The sequence below is a fragment of the Saccoglossus kowalevskii genome, chromosome 8, assembly GCF_978046115.1.
Source record: "Saccoglossus kowalevskii chromosome 8, keSacKowa6.1, whole genome shotgun sequence".
Taxonomy (NCBI): Eukaryota; Metazoa; Hemichordata; class Enteropneusta; family Harrimaniidae; genus Saccoglossus; species Saccoglossus kowalevskii.
The window spans coordinates 18,852,462-18,866,796 of record NC_140648.1 but is presented as its reverse complement, the minus strand read 5'-3'; the positions used below and the strand labels follow the sequence as shown (position 1 = coordinate 18,866,796).

General features: G+C 35.9%; 1 protein-coding gene across 1 annotated transcript; it reads left to right on the top strand.

Moving 5' to 3' along the window:
- Positions 1 to 13,126: 13,126 nt before the first annotated feature.
- Positions 13,127 to 14,122, top strand: LOC102810296 (uncharacterized). The gene has a single exon (XM_006813724.2). The coding sequence runs from the start codon at positions 13,127 to 13,129 to the stop codon at positions 14,120 to 14,122; it is 996 nt and encodes a 331-aa protein (XP_006813787.2).
- Positions 14,123 to 14,335: the final 213 nt, after the last annotated feature.

Genomic DNA, 14,335 nt, shown 5'->3' with positions numbered 1-14,335 from the left:
ACAAATGACCAAAATTAGGGAATTAAAAATATCATCACGAAATGAACAAATCTAAGACAGGTCTACCAAAGGAACACACTAATATCAATCAGACTTGTAGTTTTCAAGAAGAAGTCAAAAAATAAAAAAAGTTGACTCGGACGCCGACAAGACGACGGCGTAAGATGACGTATAATTACTCATATGGTAAGTTCCTTACGACAAACTCGACAGCGGAGCTAAAAAAATAAATAAATATGTGACGAATTTTGCACTAAATTGTTGACGGGCAAATGGGAACAAGAAACAAAAAACGTTTTTCTTGGCCTTAATGCATTTTTCATCATAATCATCACAGACAGCATGATTTCTTGTAGGGACTCCTCTATTTCTAAAGTTATTAGATAGTTTTGTTGGTAAAATTAAAGTCAACACATAATAACAACATATGTGTCAAAATATATGTTCTATATTGATTCAAAAGAAGGACTGATAGCCTGGAAGGGCCGGTGGGAAGGGAATAAAAGTAGAAGATAATGGGCCGGAGACAAAGACAAGTACAGAGGAGAATGTACAAAGAGACTACAGAGAACAGTATCAGTTATGTTATGTTATGTTATTAAAAAAAACATGAAACATTATATATAAAAAGTAATGGTATACAAACAATTGAATGTGTACGTGTTAAGTTTATATATTACAGTATGAAACCTGATGACTTCATCATGTTAAGCGGCAAAACAAGCTGATGAAATGATGATGAAACAAGTGTGGCAGTATTGAATATCTAATAAAATTACAGGTATATGTAATTTGTCAGCCTTATTCACAATGTACTAACATTTGTTTGTTAAACTAGGAAACTGTGAACAACCAAACATTTGCTATTGAACGAAGATTAATATTAACCCTTTGAGCGCTAAAGTAAACTTTTGTAACCATTCAAAAAATATAAACGGAAATATTTTTTTTATAATTTTGATAAACATTTTGTTCATCTGTTCTTTTTAAGAAATACATAAAAACAAGCAAAAAGCTGCACCAAAATTTTGTTTCGTATTATGAATGTGCCTGCCATTGGTGTTAAATGTCTTTCTCTCTCTGAATGTTTCAGAATGACGTTTCACTATGTAGAACTTATCAAATAATCACGCTATAGATGTCCGAATGCCCGAGACCTACCAGACAGACATGTTTTGCTAAATTTATTTTACAATGTCGGAATTGTTTGTTGTTTGGATTTGAAATCGTACAAGGTATGAGAACATAAGCTAGAGTGTGGAGTTGTATGGCCGTCGCGAATTTCAGATGATAGCAGCAATTAGGTATTAGTAAGAAACGGTATTAAAGACCGAGTCATTCATGAGCATTTAGTGTAAAAAAATAATACGTGTCTCTAAGAATACATGTTGGGCTCACAATAAACTACTTATAATATGCATATATATATATATAGATCATGTATATATTGCTACGGCACAATTTCATAAGAGAGCAAACTTTACTTGGAGGGAGGTCTCATATACCCTGAATATACGCTACGATAGAAAATATGGTTTTTGAATTCAAAATTCAAAATACTTACATATGGTTTTGTTTTTGTATGCATAAAGAGCTAAAACACAATATATATAAGCTATGTACGAAATTCCAACCCCAGAGAAATGCTACGTAACTGCTGCATGAATAAACCCCGTAGTGAACACGTATTTGAGACCCTCTCAGTCGCTTCACACACACACACATACACCAATGCATTTTACTGGTCTGAAGGCAATCATTTTCCGACGCCTGCATGCGTGGCACAATTTGTCAAAGTTATGTGTATAATTTTGCAATACCTGTCAGCCCTGTACTCTCCCTGCCCTCCTTTACGCCAATGTAAGAGTCATAAGGTAAATACTTACAGAAAAAGTGTAGAGGTGGATCAGACGACAGACAAGTTGACGTATGCCTGTATGCAGCGCTCGAGTACAATTATATACGGAGTAGGTGTCACGTGACCCCCGTGTCTTACGTTTTTAGTGGTACTTGGTACGAGATATGGTCGATACAACCCCTATTGACATATGTATACATTGTTTTACTACTCTTGGTCGCTAGCTTAATTATAAATGTACATGGAAAGTAAGTAGAAGTAAAAATAAAAATTATACACAAAAGTAAATATTCGGTAAACTTTACGCATATATGCCTGCCTGTTTGGTAGTTGTTTCCTCCATAATTAATACAAGACGCAAAAAATATTGAATTCAGCAAAGTTTAATTTACTGTCACATTAAAATTAATAACACAATTTTCAATATTCACGTATTGAAGCAAACATTTGGTGAACATATTTTGTTATGTTGTTTTTAACATAACAAAATGTATATGTGTTGAAGCAAAGGCCGATCCTGTTTTCATTATATATGTGGGCTGTGCTTTGATAGCATCATTCATCAGGGAAAAAAAGGACCAGACGTGACGCTGGTTTGCTGTCTACCCACGATACGTTTCAGCGTATAATGCAATTTAGTAGAACATTTGAATTTATTTGCAAAACTAGAAACTATCAAGAAATTCAGAATGAAGTGCACTGTGATTACAATGGGGAATGAAATTCGTCTTAATTCTGTATTTCATAAGAAAGCTACAAATCTTGTATGTCCTTCACCTGTGAAACAGTGACTGGGATGACACAGTCTCAAGTGCAGCTATGATTTAATGTCACGGAGTTAATAGTTTTAAGGAGTACAAACATAACGTATCTATTGAAATCTGAGTGTGAGATTATGATGAATGGTAATACACCCTTGCAGGTGTGTAACAGGCGTGAAAGAATGCACTCGCCTCAGTCAAGTAGGTACGCGAATTTTGCAACTCACTAATTTACACGATATTATTTTAACCAATCTACCCACTCTGTATTTTTCTTATTAAAGTTGACGCGAATTGCCTGTTCTTATAACTATCTACACGATGTATTTTTAATTTGGTGATTTAATTAAAGTCGCTCAATTCATGTCTGGTTATGACGTTATAAAGTCATCATCGATTCAAACAGCAATATATACAAATGAACAGTTTTCTCAATTTGTGAATTTATTGAAGATATGTTGGCCGGTTTGGAATGTCTTCGCTGAGTATCAAAGATTATATAGCTTACTGTAACTTTATGCTTTAAGGCCTGGAAGTAGGCAATGAATGAGACTATCGTAAAATAAAAGTAAATAGAGTTGGTTTTCATAAATTTAATTGACATGCGCGCCAATTAATGGGTGTTTAAACGTTCCACTGGGATTTAGTTGTTGGTAAACTTTAAGGCAGCGAATAAATTGTCCCAATGAGTGATGACTAAAAGTCAAAGAATAACAGTTTACTGTTAAAAACAGTGTACCCTAACATTGGAATGGATTTTGCAGGTGTGCGAACACACGTCGAGTAGTTGATGTGATTTATTGCGTTATTGGAGGTCGACCAGTTCTTCCGAGGTATGTCTAATCCTTGTTCTTCGCTGTTGTTGGAATTTAAAGACATCGGAGCATGTTTTGGTACGCTGGAATTTGTTTTAGATTTTCTAAATCTGAATTTGATTGCTTGTCTCTGACATGAAAGCCCTGTGTAATAGTTTGGCTGCCGGGAAAAGCTTGGTGGACCAGTGTTTGTTCAATAACATAATTCCCCATAATTCTCATTGAATAGCAATTTTAAAGTTTATCCATCGTGTTCGTTCCCTTTAATGTTTAACGTTGGTGCGACTTTCTTGTAAACGCGGGGTGGAAAATGGATAGGCGACTAAAAAACACATATTGGGCCTCTGGAATGTCTTGAAACAAAGAACCTACTATTTTTCTATTTTTTCTTTACATTTTATTTCCCCGTGCAATATCGGGAGGTTGACAGTACCGAGGTCTTTACATGCTACAATTCGAACTTTTCAAGGGATAAAATGCTTTTATTTCAACGCTGATAATGCCATATAAATTTCTTTGTTAATTTCCGACTGGTTACAGGTTTTGATTAAAATCTGTGAAAAACTATGAATAAATTATGCTGTGGTATTTTATGAAAGAAGATAAAAGTCAACTTCGGCTTTCAAATGGATAAGAATTACACTAAAATAACGCGTCCTTAGATTTGTTTAGAGGAATAATGTGGAAAATGATCAAGAGTAAGTAGTTAGAAGATTTATTTTACCAATATCGCCAGTCTTAGCATGATGGCTAATTGTTTTGGACACTTCTATATAACTGTGTTACTCGTTTCTATTAACTTCCTAAAGTTGCATTAAAAGTTCATGAGAAATCCTATCAAATAGAAACTTTGAAACGGAGGGTTTCTGCATATATTACGAAATGGGAAGGCAACTTTAATATTGTAAGCGGAGTACCAAAGTTAGTGGATTCATGTTTAATTCACCTTGTCTTCTGTGGAGGGTTTAATTGTTGTATGATACACTCCATAAGAATTGTTATCTTCAAATTTTATCAAAATTGAAAACACGTAACTGCGTCAACAGTCGCATACAAATTGGGCGTGTACGGTTTCAGATAGTTTGTTATCGTTGCGTGATCAGACAGCCTTGTCACCAGAGTGTTAAGACTTAAAGTTATATTCCCCCTTCGAACCGGAGGTTTGAGCACAGCTCCTGAAATATTTGGGGCATTGGAGCTTGCCTGCACTAGAAGCCATGCTGATTAAATCAAACATAATACTCGATGTTGTAATCGCTCAATGCCATTTCCATTTTAGAATGACTTCAAATTCGATTCCAGGATTCTGTTGCATGAGATTTCGCATAAACTACCCGCAGACAGAGGTCTGCAGATCAACAACATGGAATGTAACTTTAACGAGAGTTGCGTATATTGGTGGTCTGTGACAGAAAAATCCGCGTACAAGTCGAAATGATTTTTTAAAATAAATTTCCCCCACAGAATGCCTGAAAACGACCTTCGGATCTCTTAAGAGACATCGCACTTAGTGCCACTTGCAGGTTTACTGTCACACACTACTCACATGCTAATCTTTGACGGACATGAGCAATAATTCGCCAAACCGTGGTCCTTTAAAGATGACAAATTACGTGCACACCCACCTGTGACCTGAACAGACCATAAATGTTATCGTACGGGATTAAGGCTGGATTAACTCCGGATTTATATCTCACTAGATCAAACACCTGCGACAATACATTGATTGTTTAGTAGACCAATCATTAATGGCTTTTTTCGTCAGTAAAACAGTTTTTCCGTAGTACGCAAAACAAATATTGTTATACCCTCTGTTATTGAAGGATATGGGGTCCTCCGAGAGATAATAATTCACTTAATATTTTAAAATTAACGTTATATAACTGTTGTTTTGTGTATTATTGGTAGAATTGTGTCGTTTGATTCAAATGATAGCTAAAATAAGTGTTGTCTGAGATCAGATTATATTAATTCGTGTGTGAAAGTGGTTCCTTTTTGAAATAAAAAAAAGTCCAAAATAGTATCGCTGATGGATAAAAAAAAGAAAGAAAATGCTAGGTAAATATGGATAACACTGTATAATCAATAATATTCTAATACAGGACATGTGCCGAGAAAATATACACTAAGAAGAGACGCTAGAGCTAGAAGAAAAAAAACACAATGTGACAATCCCTAATACGCCCCTTCATTTCCAACGGTGAAATGTGTCGCGGTGGCAGATTACTGGACTTACTGGGTGGTGGGACATTATTTTAGTGCGGTTTTTCTCGTATCTTAATTTTTGTTTATTTTGTCTCATATTGTTTGTCTACTAGTTCCAAACTAACCTCCGGTATAAATATACCAGCCGCAGTCTGTTCGTGGCAGGAAGGTCAAGGAATATTATATCGTTACATACTACAATAAAGTTACGAACTTGTGATAAAGCGGGTTAGGCCCTTGAAATGAAGTATGTGACAAAACTTTAAACACACGCGAAGAGTAAATCAGTAAACCAACGTAAAACAAAACACGCCACTAAACACATGTGGACTCACGGAGTAACTTTATTGTGACAATATAAATATAACACTACTACGCGTGTTCAAACCACGGCTGGCGCTAAGACCACTAACTTTTTATGTTGAAAACTACGTCCAAAAAACACTATTTGTAGGTTTCAGTGGCGCGTGTTTTCCCCCCAGTACATCAACAAATTCACCATTTTGTTTGACTTCTAGGTTTGAGTGTCAGGTGATATTTGTGTCATCAAATCCGCCATTTTGTTCATATATACACATATTTCAGTACCATGCGATATTTCAGTCCGTTGGCGTCGTCAGACTCATTTTTTTTCATCCCTAGTTCGTAGAGAGTCATTTTATATTCCCTAACAAACCCATCCAAATATATATCACGCCATTACTTTCAGGTTTAATTTGAAGTACCACAATATCCTGGCAACCGTGCAGTCTCGTGTCATAGATTCGGGTACGCAAGGCGTGAACGTGAACGCTCTCCACGCCCATTTGCAACTTGCAACATATTATCATTTGACTGAGCAGAGCGTCAGATAGGACTTAAACAATGCCAGGCGAGCTTATTATTTTTCGCTCGTAAAATATGAGTATAAAAAAAAAATACCAGGGAGTTGCAAAAATAAATATATGACTATTTGCGTTAACACTTAAATACAGATTATTTAATAACCTGTTCATAATTTTGAATAGAGGAAACATACAGCACCATATGTCCACAGCCCTCGACACATTGCATTATTAAAAAGGAATAAAATCGATGTGTATAGTTCCTGTAAAACCGTTAAGAGTATACTAAAAGTCGTAAATTACCATCTCATTTAATTATAAAAATCGTAAAACTACTGGAAAATGAACACGCCGGATTCGAGGAGAAAACGCATAGATAATCAAGCAGTGGTTGTTTGCACTTCGAGTTAATATCGGTCTATGTTTGCCGCCTTTAAATTAAACTACATGTCAAACTATTGCTATCACGTCTCGTAAATTTGATCGTAAATTGAAATTAAGAATTAATATACTCCAAGTAAAAAGAAAAGGAGTCAGTAAACACGGGCGAGAAGCTTTACATGATATGCGTTTTATGCGTTATTATATTCTCTCCACGACCACTTAACTTGTGAACTTAGTTAATTATAAATTGTTGTTTATTCCTTGTAAATCATTATATATTTCCTTTGCCTTACCGCGAACAGAATGAGCAAAGGGACTGGAAATAATGTATTGGGTGTGGTACCACATAAGGCGATATTGTAGACACCATTCACTGAGATAAAAGTATTCATTTGTAGGAGGCAATGGAAAATTATTGTGTCTGAATCGATCTGTTTACAACCCGGCACACTCGACGCACGCCTACAAATGCAAAGGTTCCGGTGTTACGTGACGATGACGTAAGTGTTTCAGCTGTTGACGAAAACAATGTTGAATACTCGGTGCCTTAATTCAGTACGTCATATTGTGCCGGGCGTTTGTCACTGGTTCGTGTCGTTTTCTCACAGTATGACCTACCCCAGTACTGGCCTGGACTAATCAAGATGAAAATGAACACAACTTCACTTTTAAAATTATCACATAATATCGTTGGTAAACACAATTAAGCATTTTACCCAGAATGGAAACCTGTTATTCAAAACACACCCAGAATCAGTATCTGCATCGGCGTGGGTGGCATCTGTATTGTGTGCAACCGCGACATCCTCCACACGAAGTCTAAATTGGCCAAATAATGTCTGCATGTAATTTTACGGCCAAACATACCTCTAAATTATGACATAATGTTTGATTCACCATCAGAAAACTCAACTCGTCGGTAGTTATAAAATATCGTTTAAAATATCATGCAAAACATATTCCTACATTAGGGACGATTGTTTTGAGCCCAAACTTGAAAGACGTCTTCGTTTTCAGACAACCGGCATGCGTGGGGATTTTTCTCTGAAAATGACAATGTGAACATACCCAATACTTGATAGTGTGATACAGAATTTCTGGTGCATTCGTCTCTCCCGGTCACGGGTAACCGTTGTACACTATAAACACTATCCTCACCTACAAACATCTCAGCGGAGGGCGCAAATTGCCTGAAGGTTGATGACAGAGCTACTGTAGTCTGTAGCGTTCGTTGATTGTTACTTTTATGCCAGTGCGACCTCACAGTCAACACCGGAGATATGATGATAATAAGATGAAAACTTCGCACTCAAAACTACACTATTATAGAAATTTGAGTCTTAAATCCATACACCTCAGATCCAACACAAATGATGGAGTACAACACAGACATCATCATGAGAATATAACCGAGAATATAACCATGCTTCGTGTACGGCCAAAAGTTCTCGGGTGGTAGATTTTGAAAAAGAAAAAAAACAATCTGCGTAGATAAAAACATTTGTCAGAGAAATGTCCTAGTAACATCATCCTGCAAAAATCTAACTCAAATCTGAATTACTCGACTTCAAAGTCTGATCAGTCAACCACAATTATTAGAAGGGATATGAGATTGGAAATTATTTACTATGAAACTAACCAAAAAGTAACATTTTTGATATTACTGTAATACTATCATAAAAGATACCTGGCAACTTGCCAAATGACTCGCCAGGGTTCATTTAATTTTCCTCGATAATTAAATAACTAAAGTATCATATAAAAGCAATTAATCATAAATTGAAAGATATTATATGCTAATATATGGAAATGTATGATAGAGTATGACTACACCATTGCGAAACAATAAAAGTACTTGCAATCCAGAATCATACTGACACTTTAGAATAATTGCATAGTTTTGCGTATTTGCGTTGGATGTTGCGTGGGTGAGATACAGTCCTCTATATTATTTCATTTGACTGATAGAATTAAAACGGTATATATTGACAGAGAGGGCGCTAGTCATGTGTACGTCTCGAAATATACACATCGAATAGATAATAAATCGACATTAAATTTTTTTAAATGCCCATAAAATATTTTAAGTGGAACATTGCGGTATTTCGTCCAATAACTTGTTGACATCATACAGAGTGACTGTGAATAAATTTGAAATGAGTTTAAAGCGCGGTAGTCGTCGCGCTGCGCATGTGCGAAATTTGTGTTGATAAACATTGATTTTCCCACAATCCAATGCGCACTACAAATGGAAATCACAAGTATGAGGTTTGATCTGGGCGCGTTATGCACTATTTACCGCCGGTAACTCTTTCGATACCTTCCAATCACATGGAAATTACCTAATTAAAGCTTGGAAACGTCTCAGTTTGTACTCGTTGATCAGTGCAACAGTCAAAGTCGCCATCTTTGTTTATATGAGACCCATATATCGGCGTGCAGCGTGCAGCGTGACGACTACCGCTCTTTAATGAAACAATTCATTTCTATTTATTAATCAGAATAATGTGAATGAGTGTATGTATTATATATGTTATAGAGAATTATTAAAAATTAGTGCGTATGCTACTCGTCGTAGAGTTTTGCTTCTTTTTAAATGAACACGTGGTTGATTCAGTGGATTGTCTTGGAGCCGTAGTTGTATTCATAGGTAGCATAATTTAAAATACAATGGAAAACAAATAAAGTAGCAAGAACAATATATCCAAAGATGTCAAATGGCAATCATTTCCGCAAATGTACTGACTCTGGTCAAAATTACTGCAGAAACCAATACTGTTGACAAAATAAATTACAGTGTAAGTACCCTATATTACATTAAATTCTGACATTCATAATTTATCTGTGATATTGTCAATGTTTTACTGTAGGTTCGTGTGGCGAATATATCATTTATTTTAAATAAATCATAATCCTTTTTCCGCTGAGTTAATGAAAAAGCAGTGAAAATGTAAGTCCACAACGACATTCATAACATTTTTAAATCATTTATTTATGCTGTTATTTATGCAATTTCAGTTGACAGGGTTTGTTTTTCTTTCCTTGTCATATAAGTAAAACAGTGAGGAAATGGCCACTAATTGTAATCATTGTATTTGGAACTGTTACTGGACTACCAAAATATCACTTCGCGAACGCACTTTTATTTATTTATTTTTTTTAGATTTCGGGTATTTTAAGTTGTTGCATTGGTGTCATTTGGAGAATTTTATTGAAGTATGAATCCTGTATGAAGTATGATCACGAGCAAAAATCAAAACTCGAAAAAAATTCTAACTTTATGGCTAGGGTTGTTGATGAGCCAGACTATAAGAGGTACATTCACACTGTAAACCCCTTCCAAAATATTCATTTTTTAAAATTTATTTAATGCTGTGCACTTTGCTGGAGAGATAATATCGTCGGAATTGCACTGAAACTACATTGAGACGCATATGTGTAATTTAAGAGTTAGCTAGGTATATTCGATTTTATCTTCTGTAAATCAGATTCGAGACTCGGCAGTTCGTGGGTCAAAGACGCAATACTTCTCCTGGCGCCAGCTTTCTGTCCCTTTTATTCGCGATGTCTCATGAGCTAAATATTTATAACGGGGAAACCCAAATGTGGAGTAGGAACGCAATGTTTTCTACACTGTTTTAACATTCGATAAGAAGTTGTCATAGCCTTTTAAAATCTCATTAAAATACAATGGATTTTGAGACGGAGTAAACGTCGCCTTACGCCAATTACTGTATGTGAAAGTTCGGAGGTCAAAGAAATCTTGGTTTCCGGTTCGCATTCATTCTTTAGCGTGTTTTTTTTCTCCTGACAGTTATCTTTTTAATATGCTTTAGTTTTCTGTAAAAAATGACCAACAAATTATCTGTAGCATGTCTGTATTTATTTAGTCACCGTTGTTGAGGGACGGTGTTAGAACGAAGCAAGCGAGATAAAGAAAAAACAAGATGCAGTATTCTAGCATATAGCGTTACGAACAATCCATACAGTTCACTGGTTACAGCGAGCGCAAGATATTTACATACACCTAACTCGCGCACCCGCTAGGTAATTACCGAGGGACTTTGCAACATCCCCAGACACTTTGCTAGACGCCCCAACGACCGTTGTAGACGCAATAAAGTTACATACACTCTCACGTGACAGTTAATCAAAACACCGGACGCGGTATGCCTTTGATGTGTGGGCACGAGTACGGCAACCGAGGTGTCTCACAACATGGCATTTTATAAAACCATTTTTACTATTCATTTTAATTTTATAATTCCTTTTTAAACACCATTTTCGGTTCTGAAATCGATTTTTAAAACCCACTTTCGTTTCTGATATCTGTTTTCATTTTAAAAAAACAATTGTTTAAATCCATTTTCATTTTCAAAATCCATTTTTAATTTCAAAATCCATTTTCGTTTTTAAAATCCATTTTCATTTTCAAAATCCTATTTCATTTTTAAAATCTGTTTTCATTTTCAAAATCCATTTTCATTTTTAAAATCCATTTTCTTTTTTTAAATCCGTTTTCATTTTTAAAATCCGTTTTTGTTTTTACCTGACTAATCCGTTTTTATTTGAAAAATCCATTTTCACTCTTTTGTTTACATTTGAAGTATAGATATATACGTATTTTTCACGTTGAAGCAAATTTTCCACCAGAATTTACATAAAAATCGCTGTTGTTTCCCGCCTATCGCCTATTGTTTTTTCACTAAGATTCTCATGTGTTTTGTATATCATTTCAACTTGACCTGGTAGTGTGTGTGTTTTTTTTCACCAGTGATGTTCCCTTGGTAAGGCTTCTTTACGTAAGTTATTCTTCAGGCTATAACTTTATCCGTGGTTCCACGGCGATTTTGGTCCATAAAGTGTTCTTGGCTTCATCGGTCGGCTTACACTTTGGCGTTGAATGCATTTGTGGTCAGGCTTGTCCACCGACGACGCTGTCTTGTTTACCGACAATACCCTACCCGGTACCAAAACGCAGCAAAACCACGGCTATAACTTATTCTAATCAACCTTGGAGCTCTCATTTTATCAGCTGTAACGTTGATACTCAGATTAGAAGAAGTTATAGCTGTGGGTCTGCTGTGTTATCGTACCGGATAAGGTACTGTCAGTATACAAGGCAGCGCCATCTGTGTATGTACAGACATTCCACGTCACAGCGTAAGCCGACAGATGAAGCTAAGAACCCTCTATGGATCCAAAAACGCCGTGGAACCACGGCCAAATAGGTTGTAGTCAATATCATGGAAACGTCACTGGTGGAAATAACAAAAATGCCAGAATCCGAGTTATAATTCCTAGTCACGCAGTATGAGGTCAGAGGGCGAGGTCACAGGTCAAAAAATGAAAATGGATTTTGAAAACGAAAATGGATTTTAAAAATGAAAATGGAATTTGAAAACGAGATTTTAAAAATGAAAACAGATTTTAAAAACGAAAATGGATTTTGAAAATGAAAATGGATTTTAAAAATGAAAACGGATTCCAAAAATGAAAATGGATTTAAACAATTGGTTTTTAAAATAAAAACAGAAACCAGAAACGAAAGAGGGTTTTAAAAATCGATTCCATAACCGAAAATGGTGTTTAAAAAAGGATTATAATAAAATAAAAATGAGTTTTCAAAATGTAAATGAATTGTAAAAATGATTTTATAAAATGCCATGTTGTGAGCCACCTCGGTTGCCGTACACGAGGAACGAGGGGTAGTTTGGATATTCCATTGCTTTGTAGTTATAACAATCTGTGTAACACTTGACATTCAACAGCTCTGGCAACTGCCCCATCGGGAATTAGCCTGTAATGGCCTTTTTTCCCTCATAAATATGCATGAGGCAGATAATGAGCTGTTCTAACTTTTTCTGGGTCAATAGGTTAAATACATGCGTACTTGCTATATTTTGGTTTTGAGCACGCTCAGATGATTTAGATGGAAAGCACATGTTCATGTTCAATCAAAACAACGGTCCGGGGTTTTAGATAGGTTCAACTATTACAACGTGTAAGCGCCCAGTCAAACATTTATCAAACAATTTTTTATTCATTGTTGTTGTCGGACACTTTATTATGTCATGCATAGATATGTTCGTTTATTTACTAATAAATAAATTCTATTTTGAACGTTTCATTAATATAATAAACCTTGTTAATACAAACATGTAATACAACACCCCTAACATATAATGGAATTACCATCGCGAGAACAGTTTAGTTTTTTTCAGTGTAGTTTCTGGATTCAAGTTTGAATTGCTCGCTGACTATAAAATTATTGCTATTATGCCAAAGGGTGTAGACGAAAACACTCGGAAGGAGATTATTCGTCTTTTCTTTGATGGAAATAGTTTGCGAATGATCGCCAAGGAAGTTGGACTAGCGAGGGCAACGGTCCAGGGGATTGTGAGGCATTTCCGTCGCACCGGTTGGATACGTTCCGACAAGAGTAGCGGCCGTCGTCGACTGAAATCTACACAGGAAATCGTTGACTTTATGGAATTTCGTCTCTTACAGAAACCATCCCTAACGGCAAAGGAAATACGCATGTCTCTCTTGAGGGAAAATATTTGCGTACAGGAAAATTTGCCTTCGGTGCGTATAATGAAAAGTGATTTGAATTATTCGTTCAAAAAAATAAGTCAAACTCCTACTGAGCAAGTTACTGAAAGAAATATGGAACGAATATTACAATATATAGACACTGTTTCTCAGCTTGATCCACAAACTTTGCACTTTTTCGACGAGACTGGTGTGAAGAGAACGACTCCAAATCGCAATCATGATTACGGTCACAGTTTACGCGGTCAAAAGGCTGTCGAGTTTCAACGCTATGCTTATGACGTCAATTTTACAGTGAGTCTCTTACACAACGCCCGAGGTGTAAGTAACTTCAACATTTTAGACAGTCCTTCCAATGGACTCGAAATGCTTAATTTTTTTGAAGAGACCATGGAGTTACTCGACGAGAATGGGCAACATGTATTATCACCAGACGATACAGTAATAATGGATAATTGTGGTTTTCACCATGGCCGGATAACTGAGCCAGCGCTTCGTGAAATGTTGGCAGCAAGAAATGTTACGCTACTTTTTCAACCACCATACTCACCTGAATTTAATTCATGTGAAATGTGTTTTTGTCAAGTGAAGAGAAAATTACGAGAAAATTATATGTTTGCCGTGTTGTTTACCGAGACTGCTATTATTGACGGACTTGCATCAATAACGCCCTTGATGTCGCGCAATTTCTTTCGTTTTTGTGGAATTGCCATAGTCTAGACTAGATAACATTAAAAAAACATACTAAATTTTGATGGTGGAGCCTTATCACAAAACTTACTGGAAAGTGTAAATTGATAAATAAATAAGTTTTTTCTTCAAAAATGTTGTCGATTATTTTTTTATATGAGTTGCGTATGGGGTAGGTCTGCCACTAAAATTAACTGTTACAGGGTTAGGGTTGACCAATAGAAACACTGGATGGAGAGATAA

What these genes read in the sequence shown, in the direction of transcription:
- LOC102810296 (XM_006813724.2), top strand. Translation starts at nt 13,127, where the DNA reads ATGCCAAAGGGTGTAGACGAAAACACTCGGAAGGAGATTATTCGTCTT.